Source organism: Anabrus simplex, chromosome 4 (assembly GCF_040414725.1).
Source record: "Anabrus simplex isolate iqAnaSimp1 chromosome 4, ASM4041472v1, whole genome shotgun sequence".
Lineage (NCBI taxonomy): Eukaryota > Metazoa > Arthropoda > Insecta > Orthoptera > Tettigoniidae > Anabrus > Anabrus simplex.
The window spans coordinates 143,040,119-143,061,700 of record NC_090268.1 but is presented as its reverse complement, the minus strand read 5'-3'; the positions used below and the strand labels follow the sequence as shown (position 1 = coordinate 143,061,700).

The 21,582-nt window shown below is 38.2% G+C and overlaps 1 protein-coding gene across 1 annotated transcript in view; it reads left to right on the top strand.

Annotated features, from left to right (window-relative positions):
• Positions 1 to 21,582, top strand: part of rod (rough deal) — a 404,971-nt gene that overhangs the window by 234,336 nt on the left and 149,053 nt on the right. Inside the window, exon 18 of the mRNA XM_067146037.2 lies at positions 15,626 to 16,515. Within this exon, the coding sequence (XP_067002138.2) occupies positions 15,626 to 16,515 (890 nt within the window). The remainder of the gene's footprint in view (positions 1 to 15,625; positions 16,516 to 21,582) is intronic.

Here is a 21,582-nt window from a genome sequence, read left to right as displayed (position 1 = left end):
ATATATTCCGTCTAATTCCGTCAATACGGAATGATTCTAATATCTATTATACTTGTGCGATCATGGTGACTAGTTCTAAGCATTTTGAACATGCAAGGTATTCTTGCTGCAGTGACATCATTACCGCAAAACCTGGATGAATGCCATGATGCAGAAGAAGTGACATAATTGAGTGGTTAGAAATCTGTAAAGATGATTATGGTTTCACACGTAAAAGTGAGGAGGATATAGTACAGAATTTGACTGTTAGTGAGAAACAGAGAAAGATGGGGATCTAGATAATGTCCGTGTGAGAGTGACACAACAAAGTCCTGAAAGTTACACAGCCAAGCTAGTGTTGCTATACTTGCACTTACGTCTTAAATAGAAAACGGAGATGACTTTTCATCCTCAGGTATTGTTTTCTTGAGAAATTTACAGTCCAAAATTAGAAAAGTGAAAGATTATTTAAGAAACAAAAAATGAAATTTTTTCGTTTGATATTAATGTTGGCATAATACACATTGCATTTTGAAAAAATAATTTTCCTTTAGTGTCTTACAATGTTTGTCCAATCCTTGTCCCGTTTCCCTACAGGGTCGTGTATGAGGTGAGATGAATCTGTCGTGCCGGGTTTTTATGACCGGATGCCCTTCTTAACGTCAACCTCATCAGAGCAGTTAACCCGTTATGTGGGGAGGTCATAAACGAGGAATTCCTGCATAGTGGGGAATCATTTTCGGTAAATTTTTCTTTAAAAAAGTAGTAGTTTTTGCCAACCTACACCCGCTTAAATATTATATTATGTTAAAATTAGCATAAAATTATACGTTGCGGTGTAAATTGCATTATTATTTACAATTAAAACGATTTTTCAATTCATCCAGTGTCAGTGCAAAAATTGCATATGTGCCATTTCATATTTACTCCAATTCGGAGTATTATTTGTGTTGCTTTTATTAATTCAACGTTGAAATGCGTAACACACAAATAAAAAAGTATCATATATTCCAAATAATACAGACACATTCACTCAAATATCACATTTTCCTGAAATAAAATAGAAAATGTACTTGCCACGTAGGCCCATAACTTGCCATTGAAGAGGGCAGCGAGTAATCCATGAGGTCATTCATCACAGTTTTGTCACCACATTACACAAAATTACACTGCACTGTTCAACACTATTTACACTAATTATTGACACTCAATAGCTATAACAAATGACTGGAGGAAAAAATTCAAAAGAACTATTTCAGAATGGTCACTGATAGTCGCCGGCACACAGATTGTACAGCGGTCACAGAGTGTAGACTATGATCTTCTCAGATTCCCCGAGTATGGAACCTGAGACTCGCTGGCATATTTGTAATGCTCATACTTCAACTGTATGGTATAGCCTGAAGCAAGGAGAGGGGCACAAAGCGACATTGCATACTACACAACAGTATTGAGTGTCCCGCCACTGGCCTTTCGGCACGCAAACAATGCATCTCGTATTTGCGTGCAGTCTTGATTTAGAGGCTGGATTGAAATCTGGAAAATGCCTTCCCGAGAATCGAGTTGTCAAGTCAACGGGTGTGGGTCTCACTGATCGAACTGGCAAGGCTGCGTTAGGGGTAACGTTTGCATACTTCTGAAATAGTTTCTGGACAATTTGAATACGTAACTCCAGCTGAGTGAATTTACCGCCGTGTTTCTTGTATATCACAAAAGCATTGAACACTGTTTTATCCTTGCACGTTATAAATTTCATATTAGAGCCCGTATTGTCAAAGTATCAACTTGTGAAAGTTTAGATTTTATAATTCCACCTTTACAATACTGTAATTGTCTTTATTACAAAGACTACATTAAATTACACTCGTGAAACATGTTTCGTCCTCTTATAGGACATCTTCAGTTACAAATACAATACATAACATTAAAAATAAGGCAAGGACACATTAAAATAAGTAAATGCAAAGTCTTCGTATACTGTGACGCAGCGTGATAGCGTCTTGTCAATCTTCAATGTTCATAGCCACTTACGGAGTTTTATAATTGACAAGTTGTTTTGAACAACAGTTTTTACATATGATTTTAATTGGACTTCATGCTTCATATCATGTTCACACCGCACCATTTTAACATTGAAGATTGACAAGACGCTATCACGCCGCGTCACAGTATACAAAGACTTTGCATTTACTTATTTTAATGTGTCCTTTCCTTATTTTTAATGTTATGTATTGTATTTGTGACTGAAGATGTCCTATAAGAGGACGAAACATGTTTTACGAGTGTAATTTAATGTAGTCGTTGTAATAAAGACAATTACAGTATTGTAAAGGTGGAATTATAAAATCTAAACTTTCACAAGTTGACTGTTTTATCCAGTAGGTGTCTAAAAATCTTGTGGTAATATTTCTTCATCCTTTTTCTTGCCATACTGTATAGCACAATACATTGGTCCGATAAGTCCACCCCTCCCATTGAGTCATTCTACTCAATACATACGACCGGCTTCTCTTTGGTTTCTCCTTTCTTGTTTAGAACAGTGCGCATTTCTGCGTCATGAATACTACTCATCATGCAGATGTCTCTCTTGTCTTTCCACTTCAAGGCCTTGAGTTTGTTTTTATAGGCAAAAGCCACCTCCCCTTTTTTTCAACTTTTTCCCCATGACGTCCTTAAGATTTTTTTCTGTTTGATTTTACAGTGCCGACAGCATCTCTCTGAAACTCATTGAGCTGATCGAAGAGTTCCGGGCTACTGTAATAATTGTCCAGAGCTATGAGATATCCCTTATTTAGAAGAGTTTCGGCTAGAGCAAACACTACTTTCGAGGGCTTGGTATACTGAGAAATATTTACCCCACAAACCTCATTTACTAGCTCAGTTTCCTTGCCTGTGTACCACAGGATATTCCACACATATCCTTTTTTAGCCTCACATAATTTAAAAGATTCCATCCCGAAACGAGCTTTCTTCTTCGGAATGTACATTTTCCACCCCAAGCGACCTTTCCAAAGGAGTAAACTTTCGTCAATTGATAGACGATCATCTGGTAAATAGGAAACTTTAAGTTTTGATACAAGAATGTCTAGAACTGGCTTCACTTTGTAGAGTTTTGGGGATACTTGCCGATCGTAAGCCTCATTATCTGAGAAATGTAAAAATTTCAGTAGAAGGAAAAAAACGTTTCTCGGACATGATCTCGTAAAACACAGGCGTAGCAAACAATCGGCTTTTGAATTATACCCTGAAGAAGAAAGATCCCAAATAAAAGTTTTATTTCTTCCTTGTTAGTAGGAACCCAATCCCTCTCCCTGCTTCTCCTTTTCAGTTTAGCTGTTCCTATACTAGCTTGTATTGACTGCTGAGCGTACAGATTAGTTCGCTGTACAATAAGTTCGCACGGTTCATTGTCAATGAAATGCTCAAATATTTCGTCCGGTTTTTTATTTATTTAAAAGTTCGCCCTGAATTCTACTTTGTTATGTAGCTGGAAATCGGGCTCTCCTACATCCCCTCACATCCCAGTCACTAGGCGGAGGAAGAGGCAAATCACTCTCGCTTTCTGACTCGCTACCCTCATTGGAGCTCGAACTCGACACCTGTCAACGGCATCTAGGCAATAGGCCTACTCCGATGGAAGCACTCGTGCTTGGAGCATCCAATAGAGGGATAGTTTCACCATTACTATCTAAACTAGAATCACTGCAACTATCTTCCTCACTGAGCTCGAGAATATCCCGTATATCATCACTCGGAAAATCTACAATTCTTTTGGACATGTTGACTACAAATAGGACACGCTACATGTAGAATTAAAACAATAAATCACAAGATAAATTTATATACCAACGAAACAACTTTTGAGAGCTGAAAACATTCACACCGAGACACGAAATACTACGCTCCTCGCGGCACACTGACTGAGCTTCTCGCCAAGAGTCACATAGGTTGTTCTTGCGCTACGCAGCTATGTAGCAGATAATGAGGGGATTCCTAGACGAGAACTGCTTAGATACATGAAGGTGAAAAAAATTCTGTCAGATGGCAGCACCTCTCGGAACACGGAGAAAGTTTCAAACCTAGCGCTTGTTTCGTAACGGAGATAAAAAATTAAAACTTTCTGCGCTTCACATGACGCGCGCCCACCAGCGGGCTCGCTCCGGCCGTGTCACCTGAAGCGAGCCCCACTCTACGGGTTAATGAGATGAAATGAAATACATGATATATGATAGTAGGGAGAGGGTGAAACCCGGTGCCAGCACATAGCCTAGTCCTGTCGAATAGCACCAAGAGGTCTGCTCAAGGCTTAACGTCGCCATCCGACGAACGAATCACCATCAACAGTGTCATATGCCCTCACTCAATATGAGCAGTGCGGAGAGGTTTGGAATTTAATCCAGACTTTTGGCATGCAATCTAGTGATTATAAATTGTATACCACCACCTTCCCTACCCTGCCGGCCAACATTCTGATGGTGAAAATTTTTTCGACCAGCAGGACTCAAACCGGCTAACCTCGGTGTCAGACCGTTTGGACTTCAGCGCCTTAACGATCATGGTCACCAGTGTCTTACAATGTATGTTGAGTATTCAGCCCGAAGGCTGGTTTGATCCTCTGCAGCTCCGCCAACAGCTGTCATAAATAGCCTAGGCATCACTGAAGAGGTGTACTAGGGGAAATGAGGAGTGAGGTAGTTTCCCGTTGCTTTCCTCACCGAGCCAGCCGTTGCTATTGCATACCAGTCTGCTAAGCCCACTGAAATGCATGCACCAACCGACCCTATGAGTGATATTTTCACACTATTCATAACAGGGACTGGCTGCATAAGGATTGGTATTACTAGCATCACTCATACCTCAGTCACTTTCATATTGTCAAAGCCAAGGATGAGACTGAGACAGGTCAATGAAAGTAACGAGTTTGATATAGCCCATACCAGAAGACATAGTGCACTGTAAACACTATATCTCACCAGCAAAGGCAGGTTTTACAATATAACGTAAAAATTTTGTAATTATTTTATCACTTACATATACCGTGTGATTCAGCCGCTCCTTCCAATGTAGTTTTACGCAACTCAACTAACATGCGACATGGTTATAAGGTGGCTATTTTCCTCCGGGCATACTGTATGGTACTAATGTCCAGTGAGCACATTTTACACACAGTTCTGAACCCTACCAACAGGTTATATCGTCTGCTTGCAAAACATGATGCCTTGAAATCATTTAGCAACATCCTTTGACCCTGTTACTATGTTAATATATCTTGCCTCATGACTGGATGTAACGAAGAGGGGGATTAATACATAAAACTAGGTAGCAGTGCACCGAGCTCGATAGCTGCAGTCGCTTAAGTGGAGCCAGTATCCAGTATTCGGGAGATAGTGGGTTTGAACCCCACTGTCGGCAGCCCTGAAGGTGGTTTTCCATGGTTTCCCATTTTCACACCAGGCAAATGCTGGGGCTGTACCTTAATTAAGGCCACGGACGCTTCCTTCCCACTCCTAGCCCTTTCGTTTCCCATTGTCGCCATAAGACCAATCTGTGTCGGTGCGACGTGAAGCCAAAAAAAAAAAAAAAGAAGTAACAAGAAGTAACAGTGCAGTCGTTAATGTCTTAAACACCGAACCGGATGGTAGCAGTGTAGCGTAGTAGATTTGGTTAGGTGTTAGCCTAGCAGTCGATGGAATTTGCCATCGGCGGTTCAAATCCTGCCTAGTTCAAATATTTTTTGCATTGGTATGATGTTTGAATACAAAACACGGGCCCACGTTTGCCACATTCAAACAGTAGAACATGCATACTCTGCTGGTTAGGGCTTGAATGTAATCTCTTGTCATTTGGCATGTTTTCCACAGAGGAATATTTTGACATGCTCCTGATTTATGGGGAAGCAAGACAAAACTCGTGCGAGGCACTATGTCTGTACCAGGAATGGTATCCTGACAGACGACCTGTCGGTGGCTGGTAGGTGGGCTGGACAATGATGCAGCATTCGTATCGCACATCTTGTTCAATCGCGCTTCCACAATAATGGGCATGTCAGTCGCCACAGTATGCACTATTAGATTCCGGACAATCCTCGCTGGGTGCGGCAGGCAGCCCATCAAGTACGATGGGTAGTGAATGTGTGGTGTGGAATCTTGGGCGACCGCCTAATTGGGCCTTATTTCTTTGAGGGCCATTGGACGGTCCCATCCTATCTGCACTTTCTGCGTCAGGAACTCCCACTGCTGCCACTAATTTGTTCAAAGAGGATGATTACCTAGTTGTACTTCCTTTTAAAACAAAAATCACCACCTGGAGGATGTGTCGTTGCACGATTGTTTGACGATGTGATTACAACAGGATAGACCTCTGCCACATTCGACTTTATCCGTTTGTAACCATCCGAACGAGGAACTGCCAGGGAAATGGATAGGACAAGGAGGCCATATCACTTGGCCCGCCAGATCACCAGATTTTACACAGTTTGACTTCTTGTGGGGGCATTTCAAGAACATCGTTTACACTCAATCGTCGGAAAACCCCGACCAGCTCCAGTAACTCATCATAGAAGCCTGCCGAGTAATTACCTTGGAATGCTTCAGCGCGCAACACGATCTATTGAACACCGGGCCCGAATGTGCATAAATTAAAAACGGTCATCACCATTGTCAGGGCAGTTGTGTTCCTGTTATTTCTGGTCCATATCGGTCCGGCCTGCTAACTCATCAGCCCTTCTTAGGGCCACTGCCCCATTCATTCATACACAATTTGCATGAATGCGGGTATTGAATTTGCATGCGGTACGTATTAAATATTTCAAAAGTATGGAATCTTTGTGTCCCAGACTTGAACTTCCCACCTCACATGTGAGCCCTCTCCGCCACTCCTTTACCAGCTATGCTATGGTTCTGTATGGCACACTGTGCCATAAATTGACAAGAATAAATTGACAAGAGGTTCCACCTTTTCAATACAATATATCAAGTAAATGATATTACATATGGCTTGGGAGTACTTTTATCCAATTAGTGGCCATCTTCAGCCAAATAAAATTTAAACAAATCATGTGATAACTAAAACATATGTAAACCATACAAAGACAATTTTGTAGGAATAATTATAACATAGGAATTTCACCTTAATGTCACTCATTGTCTTTTGACTTAAAGGGTGTGAAGTATAATCACCACGCCTGCTTCATCGACTGATTGGTGATCCTCCCGCACTCGAACCTTCCGCTGGGTTGCTCGGCTTAACGGGGGGACCTCTTGTAGGTTACGTGCTTGGAGTTGGAGTGTGAGAGGCTAGAGGACTCAAACTTGCCGAGTCCTTATGTTATTGTTGCAAGATGTCTCAGCCTGTCAAAAAGTGGGACTATCCATGAACCTTTCTAAAACCAAAGTAATGCTCAACAAAAGGGCCCCAGCAGGAAAGCTGCATGTGAGAAACTCTGCATTACAACAGGTCAATGAGTGTGTCTATCTTGGGCAGCTTGTAAACATGAAAGGGGACTTAAGACTGGAAATCTTCCGACCTATCAAACTAGGATGGCAAGCCTACGGAAAAAAATCTTCAATCTTCAAATCCAACATGCCAACCCACCTAAAGAAGATAGTCTTTGACCAGAGTGTTCTCCCTCTACTGACTTACGGTTGTGAAACCTGGACATTGAGCGAGTTTGTTAAGCAAAATTCAGAACAACCCAAAGAGCTATGGAACGGTTCATGCTAGGCTTCACGAAGAAAGACAGGAAGAGAGCATCAGGTCAGTCACAGTGACATTTTAGAAAGGGTGTTTACCCTAAAATGGCAGTGGGCAGGCCATGTTACTCGGAGAACTGATGGTAGGTGGACAGAGCTTGTGCTTGAGTGGAGTCTAAAAGATCATCTGAGACTTAGGGGAAGACCACCGGACAGATGGGATAAAGACATCCAGAAGATTACTGGGATCAGTTGGCAGAACATCGCTCAAGACTTTCCCAGACGGAGAGACCTCATGAAAACCTTCCTTGCTTTGGACTTAAAGAGGCCACATCGTAAAAACGATTGAATATGGCTGATAGTGTTAATGAATTATAACATAAAAATATATATAACAACAAAAATTAAGGTTATGATCTTCTTGTTGGCTTAGGACCTCAGGCAAAGAAGTAAATCTGGAAATGATAGCCAGAATTAGGAAGGAATAAATATATAGAAAAGAAATAAAAGGAGAAAAATTATATATGAGACTCACCTCTAATGTCAGATTTATTAGCATCTATTAGGTTTAATACGGTCACAATACCAACTTAGTGTTTTGCCGGCGTGTCAGGTTCCTATGATCTAGAAAACACTCAGATGCCTTCCAGTGCTTAATAAGAGTATAATATTACAGTGTTCTATCGTGGTGAGGTGATAAATACCAAAATATCCGGTTGTTTTGTCTAAGCATACCGGCAGGGCAGATCTTTTCAGGACGGAATTATATTTGCTGAAATATTTTCCATCATCTACGCTGTTTTTAGGAGCCCAAATACATTGCAGATTGACAGTACTTGGCTAGCAGTGACAGGATTAAAATGCTTGCCAACCTCTTGGAAAAAATAATTTGTCGCATTCTCTACCATGTGATTACTCAACTTTTTGTTTCACTTACGCATACACTCCATAAACGTGTTTTTCCTTTTGTGTTTAGCGCTTCCATTTGAAAAAGGGTCCATGAATTGCAACATATCTGTGGGTAAACTATCATCCAGCACACCTTTTAAGCGCAGTGCATAAAGTTAACAACCCGTCCTACAACTTACGTGCAAAAGGGTAGGAAGAGCCCTCCAACTGGCTAATTAGTTCACTAATTGTGACTGAGACCTGAATCACAAATATAGCCCGGCACTGTACTTCAAAATAATGACGTTCATCATTTAAAATATTTAGGAGGGATGAAAAACTCCTGTTTAACCTTGGAACTGGCAAGCAGTTTACCTTCAAGCGGCAAGCATTTAGGCGAGTTTTGCAAGCGACTTTTAAAAAATTCATAAAAGTGTTGTTTTTCAATTTATTTTTATGTATAAAAAGTCATTTTATTCAGAAAAGGACAAAGAATACTATAGCAGGAAATTAAACTTACCAATTTAGTATCCAGAAGCACTACGGGCAAAGTATCAAACACATGCTAAGTATTCCAAAATAATGAAAGTTCTGGGCAACGTGTACGTAAAAAGTAATATTATATGATGATTTTACTATATAGAAAATTTGCACAATTTTATGCTGATTAAAAATATGTAGGAAGGTTTCACTACATTGAAGTATTGTAAAGTAAAATAGAGCTGAAGTACACAAGCACATCGCACCAGCACATGAGTCTACTTAGATTCATCCTCGGTACCTTCAGGGTGACTCCTCTTTCTTCCTGCTTTCATAGGCCTCCAAAAATGTTCTAATTTATGGTAGTACTGTTGATGGACACCACAATTACATCCTGGGCACCAGAAGTAGGTGCGTGACTTTTTTTCTGCAGTTGAACAGACAGGGCACAACCGCAGTTTCTTTCCTGGGAGGCGCACTGGCTGATGTCCCATTTCTCCTGAGGGTCCAGGAAGAATGTTTTGAAGAGTTTCATCTACAAGACCTTCAACAAAACTAACCATAAATTCCTCATGTTCAAGGGGTTTGTCGGTGTTCAAACTATAGACTATGTAGGCATCAAAAAGTACCATTACAAACAGGTTATAGAATATTTCTTTCCAGTCGAAACGTTGTAGTGACATGACTTTGGAAAAATATGGAAATATTTGCGATTTTGAAGTGCACCACTATTTTTCAATGTTGTTATTAGGGTTCAGACCCATATTTATAACTAGAGAAATTATTTTTTCATTTCTGATACTGTAATTTCAACCCATCTTCGCAGACGAGAATGCGGACCCATATTTCCGGAATTTATTTCGAACAATTTCCTGTGCATATTTATTAGTTCCAGTCATTAAAAGATTTCAGATAGCATTGGAGAAAAACATATTATTATTATTATTATTATTATTATTATTATTATTGTTGTTGTTGTTACGGAGATTTCCGTGGTAGTTAGAGGTGAAAGAAGGTGCGGGTGTGAACGGGTCTCAAGCTACGAAATTAGAGTTCATGTAAAATTAACAAGGTTATATTTTCTTTTCAAAATAAAGAAATAACAAGCATGGCAGGTACAGAGTAGCAAGGCAACAAAATGTAGTTACAATATTTACCGGATTTGGGCTTCGCGCCCCGACTTCACAATTCTTGGACAATCAGCCCAACCTTACTTGAAAATAAGTTTTAACAGAGGGGCAGAAAACCCCATTCATGCTCAGGAGCACTTGCTCCAAATTACACAGAAAAGCCTCCTCGAGGCATACAACACTCAATTTTCAAGAAAGAGCCACTCGCTCTCAAACTTTAAGCCTCTCAAAGGCCACACCAAACTCCACCTTCAAGTTGTCCTCTCAGGACATAGACACAGGGGTAAAATACCCAACCTACTGAGGTCTATTAAGTGAGAAAAAGATTAATTACATGACCTCTAAAATAACCACTTGAGAGGAGGCGACCTGCACTCCTAATACATTTGTTTAAAACCTACTTGGCACTAGGCCATTAATGCAGGGGCTAATCCCATACTAAAGAGGTGACTTTAGAAAGGAACAATTTACATAACGTTAAAGAAGAATAGGTTGAGAAAAAAATAAGTTCACCTCAAAACAATATGAGTGGGAGCTCGAGAGGGTTAAGCACTCTCTATCCCGATATGTAGTTTAAAGATAGAATAGATACCAAGGGTCTTTACATTTTAAGGAAGGTTACATTATGGAAAAACTTCGGACCCGCCCCGAGAGTTAAACTGCTGAGCTAGCAAAGAAAGAAGTTATTAATCGGCCATTACCTTGTTGTTGACCGCTGCCGAAGAAAGAGGCGCTTCCCGCCCCCTGCTATGTACTTTACACACTAAAAGATGGAACAGAAGTGGCGCAGAGACCCAAAAATCAGCAGTTTATATACTCTCGCGGAAAGTTCGAGGCGTTTTTGGAATGAGAACACCCTCCCACCAAAACTTTATTGGTTAGAGATAAGCAGCATATTCAAGTTGGGGGAAGATACATCAGATTGGTCAGAAATTAATTAAAGAAATTCGGGATTGGCTAAATACAAAACAAGGGGAAAGAGAGGGGTATACAGCCAACTTAAACAATAACAGAAAAAAATTTAACAAGAAACAAACTTTTGAAATAAAAATTTCTCCAAAAAACAGTTCTTTCACATCGCACTAGGGTGCACCATTGTAGTTTTTCAGTAGTGTCCTCTAGAAGAGAAAGTTCACACTTCTTACTACCGGTAAAACAAAAATACATCAAAAGTGGCACAGTTCAAAAACTCCAAACTTTCCAAGTAGTGACATCTTCTGAGAAACTTGAAAATTAATACTGTCGATAAAGTTCAGACTTCCTCCAGCAGAGGAGTTTCAACTGGCGCACATTTTAAATTAGCGGCGTGGAGGTGTACCGCCCGGTACAATTATTATTATTATTATTATTATTATTATTATTATTATTATTATTATTATTATTATTATTATTATTATTATTATTATAATTTATTATTATTATTATTATTATTAATACGGAAAGAGTGCACAAACATGCATAAAATTAGTATACACTGATCATATATATACAAAATACATTATTCTTTGCTGTATTCCTTTAGAGTCTTGTATCTGTGTACAAATTGTAAAATGATAACGCTCACACACTTTGTTGCATAGTTTGCATAAGCAGTCTTCATCTGGGTCATGCAAGTATGTTTTCATGCACAATTTATGATGAAATCCATGTACAGATAGTCTAGTAATGGCTCTCCGCAAAGCCTGGTTTGGTCCACTCCATCTTCGGTCTAGCATGGCTTCTGTTGTGAAAAATTCCGGTCATATTTCTTCTTGTTTTTCCTTTCTTTTCCTTAGGACTTCTTCTGCTTGTGGTGTAGATGGTAGCTGTAGGATGTACCTCATATCTTCTATGAAAAAGCATTCTTTTGCAAGCATATACACTAGTCTTGACGGCGCTGTTTTTGCTATCCCCAGTATTCTTTTCAGGAATCTGGCTTTTACTCTTTCTAGGGTTTCCAAGTCAGTCATAGTAAGATGGTCCCAAATGAAATGAATACCATAGGTGAGAGCAGGGAGAAAAACAAATAGAAGTATGTTAGAGGGGGACTGTTTCTCAGAGGGCAATTTCGTATACCTGCGTTTTGAACCTTGAACTTCTCTTCCACTTTTATTTCTGGCTCTGGAGGATAAACTCTTTTCCACTTTGGTTCTGTTTGGTCAAGTGCATTACCATCATCATTATCATCAGTGGCTGGTTCATTGTGTTCCACATCATCGTCAATATCAGTGTCGAAATCACTTAGCCTAGGTTCATATAACTCACCACTACCTGACAAATTATTGACAAAATCATCGTCAATTCCTTTTAAAAATACGTCACTATCAGCTTTGCCATCCAGATCAAACAAACAATTATGAATTTCACTACTTCCTGATAATTCCCTCATTTTGCGCCACGAAAGCTAATGCACATCGGACAACCACAGCAAGCACATCAGAATGATCGTCTGCAAAGCGTTCTTGTTTTTCCACGTGTATACCACACACTCTGTCACACTAACCGACTTCAGAATTGTGCTGTATTCATAGAGTAGAGTTTCCTCTTCAACATGATGCAAGATATGTCGTAAAGATGTTGAGTGTCAAGGCAATATCTTGAAATTAGTCAGAGCTGGATAATACATCTCGATAGCGACTCTGCCGGTTGAGTAACAGGGAAATGAGTTGCAATCGTGACGACTACAGTTTCCAGGGTTAACAAACTTTCATCCCGAGATTGAAAAAAATCTTTTAAAGAATAAAAATATTTGTTAGCATACTCCACAAATTTAAATTGTGAATTCCAGCACATAAGTACAGTGAAAGGAAATATTACTGCTGGAAGATTTTGATAAATTTCCTAAAGAAAAGTAATATAAGCACTTTTCATTTTTCTTCAATATAAGAAAGCCATTTTCATTTTGGATACAAAATGGTTTAGTTGTAACATTTCTCTTAAAATCCCATCTCCAGTCACGTTTACTTTAAGCGCAAAACACTGAATGTGGATAAGATGATCACCAGTTATAGTCTCCAATGCTTTAAAGCATGTCCACATGTATTGAACTGAATCTGATACCAAAGCAAGTACATTTTCATATTATGAGATATTGTATTCTTTCAAAGTGTCAATCCTTAGAAATAAACAAATTCACAAAAGTATCATTATTCAGAGGAACAAGTAGTACCAGTATCATTTGTTTTGTCAAGAAAGCTACAACTACCTAGAACTACATCCTGGTTTGCTTTGTCACATATTGTTCACTGCGAAAATACATCTTCCCTGCCTGTCGGAAATCTCTTCTGCAACTATAATAATTGGCTTTCGTTGTAGAACCTCCTTGATTCTCAGCTTTCATTGCTTCTCCACAGTGAGTTACATATTCATGTCACAATGTAGTTGCCTTTGGCAGATCTCCTGATCCTGGCATGTACCTGAACGCACAATTGAAGTAAATGAGCTAAAACGACTTAAGCGCAAGATCTGTACCATACTACAATAATTAATATTGGGCATTTAAAATGGGTTTGTATTATTTTACCTAAATTTAATTTAGTTTTTAGTTTCTAAACATTTCAGACATCTTCTGTAAAGTACAAATGCAGAAATGTCCTCGTTAAATTCATGGCTCATTGCATAAAATCAATTTCATAGCTGTCCAAGAATTTGATTAAATTTTAATACTTTTTTTTTTCCTTTACGTCGCACCGACACAGATGGGTCTTATGACGACAATGGGACAGGAAAGGCCTAGGAGTGAGAAGGAAGCAGCCGTGGGATTAATTAAGGTACAGCACCAGCATTTGCGCAGTGTGAAAATGGCAAACCATGGAAAACCATTTTCAGGGCTGCCAACAGTGGGATTCGAACCTACTATCTCCCAAATACTGGATACTGGCCGCACTTACGCGACTGCAGCTATCGAGCAATATACAACCTTAAACTTACTTTGACATGTAGGCTTACTGCTGAAAAGCTGGATGGTCTACTTTGTGAAGGGGAATGTTTGTCTACAAAAGCATCTTCACTGTGTCTTCACCAAAAGCTCTTTTTTTAATTTTTTTATTTTGCACTTTTCACCTTATCTTGCATCATTTGTATGGTGGCTTGCCATTTTACTCCACATTGCTTCTCTTCTGATTTATTATTAAAACATTCTTTTGCACCGACATGCTTTTGATGTGCTTGTCTAAAAAAAACTCCTTTTACCATTCCAGGTACTGATTACGCAATTTACTCTGTAAAATTTCACTATCACTGATGTAAAAGCTTTCCTGGTTATAATTATCTGCCTGTTGTTTTATAGATATGTTTGGCCTCACCATTTCAGCACTTGTTGATTTGACCTATGCAAAGAGAATGAAAGTGACTGTTGAGCAACAAGTTGCCGACGTGAACCACCATGACATGAGCTGCAGTGTGATCGGTGATATCACTACATTTTGTCCAGTGTGGGAAAGGTGTAGCACATCTTTTTGGATAGATCAGATTGCAACACGATACCCATGAGCTCGCGGAAGGTGATGATAGTGTGTTTCCGCCTTCAGTTTCCACATAACTGTGGTCAATCCTTCATAAGCATTACAAGGGTATACAAACTCCTTCGTTGAAGTTCCCTGAAGAAAGAAAGACAGAAAAAGTTTTCTTTTTAAACAAATTGTGGATTTTGGTATAATTTAGCATTTTGGTATAATTTTTGCACTTGAGTCAAATTTCTTTCTTTTTTTTTTTTTTAATACATTAAAAAAGGTTTACAGGTAGTGAAAAATGAAAATACAGGAGTACAAGCCTTCAAGAGCATTTCACACTTCATTGAATTTGCAAAAAATCACCACTCCCTCTTCTTTAGGAGGGATAGAAAATGTAAAAGTGTAGAACTGTAACTTTCATATCTCCACTAAGATAAAACTATTCACTTTTGTGTGCACTTATTCTGTTGATTAGAAATGTGCTCAACATATTCACTGCTGGTGATGTTTATAATCATCGGAGCAAGCTATGAGCTTATGCGGCTTTCACTTACAAGCATGTGTGGCCTCTTGTTGCAGAAAATCTGTTATTCATATTCCTTCCAGCTTGGTAGCTACATCTGTGAGTTTGTATGTGTGCGTGTGGGTTTTTTATTTTTGTTTTTTTTATTAGGTATTATTTGATTTCCAGACCTCGTTGTAACGCTAGGGTCTAAAGGAGCAACAGTGAACTCCGCAGTTAATCCAAATTAAAATATTGAGTGATGTATTAGATCAACGTGTAACCTGCCCTCTCTTTTTGATTGAATTGCTCGTTTGTACTATTCTTAACCTGTCCTTGTTTCAGATTACTCTTTATTGAAATGTGAGGCATGGCCTGCCATTGATCCGTATGACCTGTTGTGTAACACAATTACCAAAGTGTCGTCACTCCTAAGCAGCTTTAATTGCTGTATTTTATAAAATTCATTATTTTCTTTTTCTTTATTGCTTGGTTTATAACTGGCATGTTGTTCCTCTGTTTCAGAACACTCAGTTGGAAGTCTCAAAAAATCTCGCTCAACTATCTAAAGACTTGCTGAAAGAGCACCTTGATGTTCTACTTCTTAAGCTTATAATAACCATAGCTATGCAAGGTTTGCTGAATGAAAAGCAGATCCATACCATTGAAATCAATAATCTCACGGTCCAAGTAGTGAAGTCATTGATCAGAAAAGTGATAAGTTTTCGACAATTTGATGTTGAATTTGGTCTTTGCCTAATTTGCACATTGGACTCCAATTTAGCATTGCAATGTCTCAGTGATATCCTTCAGACCTATAAACAAGATTATCAGAAACTTAGTCTGATAGCAAAGCTTGGTATGTTGTACACTGCCGAAACAAAATTAGTTGTAGAAAATCAGCAGTTCAGAGAGATTTATGTCAAGTGCCTGTGGGCCAAAAGACTCGCTAAATTAGGATTTCCCTACAAGCAAGCTTACGTTGATAGCCATAAAGTTATATTGTCAGTGCTTCAGAAGCTTATGCAAAATCCCAAAGTAGATATTACTTTGATTCAAGAATTCTGTGCTGATTTCAGCCTTGATCTGCAAGAATACCTAATTCTGTATTTGGAAGTGATCATACTTTCCTGGGAGCCACAGCTTGAAACAAAGGTAAATACAGAAGGTACAACAGAAATTGTGGTGAAAAATGATGAAGCAAGTGTAATAAAACGTTGTATGGATATTATTAATAGAATGGAAGACAAAAGTGGTTTGGTAAAATGTCTACATTCCTTGTGGCAACAAATTAATTTTTACTACTATGAAATGTATATCTGCATCGAGATGTTACAAGAAATGATACCATCAAAAGAAGCTCCATCCCATTATAGATTCTTGTTGCTGTTCCTCAAGAAATACAAGCGATTAAGGTAAATATTGATTCCTTAATACTTCTGTTTGTTGATGTAGAAATGGCGAGTTTGCACTCTTTAGCTTATTTCTTACAAACAGTAGAGGTTAATCTATATTTATTAACTAATTAATGAACTTTAACACTTTCAGTACTAGCTACTGTGTGGACGAGTTAAATGAAAAGCCCAGCCATTTAAATGCTGTACTGTTTCAAACTCCTGCTACACATTGGATATTTAGCTATTGGCATCTTCATATATCAAACATCAATTACAAGATTTAACATCGAGCTATTTATTCATCTTCATATCAAGATTTTAAAGACATTTAAAACCTAGTGCTTTATACTCAAGTATTATATAGCTCCATACGAACTTTCGTCTTCAAAAAATCTTTATATCTTCTACGTTACTTGTTATTCATCTGTGCATTGCTTTTATCTTGTACCATTTGAACGATCCGCTGATGATGACCCAGATCTGGGGTCGAAACGGGTACCATTTGTGATCGACTTGTGATGTAACGTCACATTACTATGTGTTACTGTATTGAATAGGTGAAACCATAATATTGTGACCTTACACGAATTTCTGATTTAGGGTGCAGCTGCGGCTGGTGTCGTGCGGAGATGCAAGAAACTCCACTCAATTATTATTATTATTATTATTATTATTATTATTATTATTATTATTATTATTATTTATTTATTTATTTTCCTTAAATTGTACATGTACAATTTAGGGGAGGCACATACACGGAAGTGCCTCCATCTCCACATTGACGTGCAAGTTCGACGAGTCGGGGTCACATTTTCACACCGTTAAGCTTTGATATGTTATTGGCGTACGAGACCGTATATCCTACAACTACTTAAGTCTATACCTTACTATTATACTAAACTTAACCTATAAATAAGAATTCCGAGAATTATTTTTACTCTGGAAGGATATTCCATTTTAATAAATATAGTTTTTAACTAAACTTAATTACAAAATAATTGAAATAGCAACATGACTGGACAGCTAGTTAAAACTGAACATGATATTTGACTGTAAATAGCCAAAATTCCCAAATTTTGTTGGTTACGATGAATAACAAGCTTTCATAATACAATTAAAATATGTTGGCAATATTATTAACATTAAATTCACAGATCCAACGATTTCATCAAAAGAAAAGAAAACCAACATAAAAGTTGCTGAAGGCTTAACTTTAATGTTACAGATTCCATTATTTATATCATTTACTTCCTGGTTAACACACAAAATTTGAAGTATTTATTCTTTGGCACTTGTATTCGTTGACGCCAAAACTCATGTCTTTCAATATTCCGTCATTTCTTTAAATTCACATGATTCAGTAAAATCTAATAAAACAACTTGGGTGCTCCAATGACATGCTTACAACATTGTTGCTTATACCAACCATACGATCAAAGAAATAGAAATAAACTGTGGTCCCTCTTTAAATATTGAGATTACGTTGTGATATTAGGAATCAGCATCCTCTGGAAGTCTGCAACTGCTGCATCTTGACAATAAATTTTCTAAATTGATGTCATCAAGAATAATAAGTGATCGAGAATTCCAATCACTCCCCAACCTCTAGTGTCCTCTATGAGAATCCTGAAAAATCTACATCTAATGCTAACTACCAATTCTATGGGCTACTAGAATATCATTAGCAGGAAATCAAGCTACACATTGCCTTAAATAAGATATACCCATCTCAATTGCAACATGGTTCACTTCTACATAGTGTCATTCAGTATCGAAGATTCTATCCCACTCCTTCACATTTGCATATAACTTGCTTATATTAAGTCCTGGGTTATTGTATTTGACGACTATCACATTGTTAACCTCAGTATTCTTCAAAAACATCATCAAGAAAATCACCTACCAGTGCCTAAGTGCTTGTCGTCTATCATCACCACCACCATTAAATCCACATGCATGACGAGCATCAATCCTATTACCTCAATAACATATCATCGGAACCTTTTTGAAGATTGCAAGATTGCAAACAAACAAACCAACCAACCAACCAACATTATGAAATGATAATCAAGAATGGGACCGTTAGATTAAGAAGACATTAAGAAGGCTGTTCTAAAGCTTTAAATTTCATCGGTATTTTTCCTTGTCACAGGCATTTCGTCTGCACATTATCTTAGGCTTGATTTCTCAAACTTTTCCACTCCCGCTCCCCTCCTAGCCATTCCATGTGATGGGTTTCTACAAGAGAGATTTTGGCCTGAATATTTGACACAGTGATTTCATCCTGTTTTGTATTGTTACAAAACCAATATTTTGTAAACTAAGAGGTCCACAACCTCACTATGTGCACTTATTGTTCATTTCCATCTGTATAATTTGTTTTCATTTCTTCTTGGGTTAACACAGTTTTTAGTTTCAATTATGTTTTCTATTAACCGCTGTTTCACTGAATTTCAACGCGAGTTATTTTTTGCTCTACATGATGATGTAAATATTGTATATTGTGCTGATTTTGTTTCTGTCTAGGCTCTTTTGTTTTTTCATTTGTTCCTTCATTATGTTTTTTGGCATTTTTTAACTTTTATTATGTAAATTATTTCAACCCCCTCTTTTTTATCACTGAAGATGGCTGAAACGAGTCGAAACATGTTTGAATTTGATTACTCCATCTAATGATGGAATGTTAGGAGGATACACTCAATTTTTTACCTTTGTAAAGCGAAAACCGTCAGTATGGATAGATTGTAATATCTTGTAATAATTTCTTATTACAGAAGGAAGCAGACTTCCGTGAAACTGAGACTTCATATAATGTCAGCTATCATATAACGTTAAACGTGGTAACACGTGCATCCGTTTAAAGATGGAGAGACTTTAAATCATTTTTATTAGTAGCGCCACGAATTTTATGTCCTTCAGAAATGCCCAAGTTTGAAGCTCATTCTCTTTTGAGACCCCCTGTTGCTCAGTGTATCAATCAGTAGGGGAGAAATATGGAAGAGCAATTACCAGGGTGTGTAAAACATTTTGTTTTGTACTTTGTGGTTTTGCATGAGAGCATAGACTTGAGTTATAATGCCCAGGTAGCAGTATTTTGTTTGTGGTTTTGATTCACAGCTGAACATAACTGAAGAGCTGCTCGATTTGGTTTAGCTGCACGGCACCTTAATGGGTGAAGATATTTATGTTCTTGGAAGAAGTCATCGATAACAGGGGGCTTGAATGGGAAAAACTGTTATCCATTGCAGTAAACGGTGCTGTTGTCATGACCAGCCAAATCAGTCACACGGCTGTGGGTAGAAGGTTAAAAGTGCAGGTGTAGAAGAAGAAATGCTGATACCTTCATTTTTCGAAGTGTCAGATTGCTACAATTTTTTTCTCTCTGATTAGTGTTATATAGAGGATGCCTGCCTGGTTGTACTTCCTCTTAAAACAATCATCAGAATCACTACCACTAGGAAAAAAAGTGGTTTGGGTGGTTTGTTACCTTCTAGTAATACGATCAACTAAGAAAAATATAGGTATGCGAAAATAAATAATTCAAGCATTGAAGGGTTAAAACATTTCTTGAGGATATGAAAAGTAACTATGGTAACATACCATATTTTATTGCAGTTCATTGCCTTAGCCATGCTGCAGTGTTGCAATGGTTTCTTTGCCTCCTACAGGATTTATATTATTTCATGCAGTTGAAAGTAAAACATGTAAAGGAGCTTGAATATACACAGTGGATACAGAACCTTGCTTTAATCAGTGAGGAAAAAAATGAAAGGGATCTGACACTTAGAAAAATGAAGGTATCGACGAAAGAATGACAAGGACCACGAAGGGTGTGAAAATGAGACTCCCTAGACCTCCATACATAATGCCATCAAGGTCGGAAAAGAACAAGAGTTGACCAAGGGAAGTCGACAGGATAAATGAAAGAGCAGCTTGGCACAAGTGGTAAGAGCCCATGGGGTCCCTTTTAATCGCCTGTTATGACAGGCAAGGGATGCTGTGGATGTTATTCTACAGCTCCCATCCATAGGCGAATGTCTTTGCAAGAGAGAAATAAACTTATTACTGATCTTTGCACCGAGCAAGTGTCTGTGCGGTTTGGGTCACGTAGCAATCGGCTTGCATTCGAGAGCTGGTGGATTCGAATCCCACTGTTAGCAGCCCTGAAGATTTTCTGTCGTTTTCTATTTTTTCACTAGGCAAATGCTGGCGCTGTACCTTAAGGCCACGGTTACTTCTCTCCCACTCCTACCCCTCTTCGCCGTAAGACCTATCTGTGCCAGTGAGACGTAAAGCAAATTTTGTTGTAAAAACCTCATCTTTACGATAATGTTCTAGCGTTTAAAACAAAATTATTAGTGTGGGTATGGCATCTTGCACACATGAACTGTGTACACTTTCTGAAACTTAATCCAGTTGTGACAGAACATAGAGAAGACAAGGGTGATGTATGGTTTGATGCATATATTGCAGTGTCATTAGATCTGAAAAGTACTTGTAAACAATGATTCAGTGATCTGGAGGGAATGGTTTGCAAATTAAACATATTCGCTACTTCCCTCTGAATTCACATTGACCAAGCGGCTGCTAAAGCTAATAGGTTTTCAGAGTAATCATACAATTCGAGACAAGTTTCACACACCTAAACACTTAATCATTTGATAAAGAATTTCCTTATGAACGTACACAGAACTGATCAGACATGCTGCTCAAAGTATTTGCATGAAATTGTTTTTGTTTTTTTTTCATAATGAAGCTAATGTGACTTAAAAGCTTTTCAGACTGTCAGACACACTAGTTCAAACATTAATATGTAACACTGACACACCTGTTTAAAAAAAAACAAAAAACAAACACACACACACTATTAAACAAAGAATGACACATTTCGTTCTTCAAGAACATACTCAAATTCTATCAAATCGCTTTAATTCATGCGCATATACTGTACAGTATGTTTACGTTGTGTAAACTAGTCAGTGATTATGAATGGTACAAATAATGAATGTGTTTGTCTTCTACTGTCACTCGAGTAAATTATGGAAATTTTTCTGCACTTGGCTGCTTTCAGCAACTACAGCAACC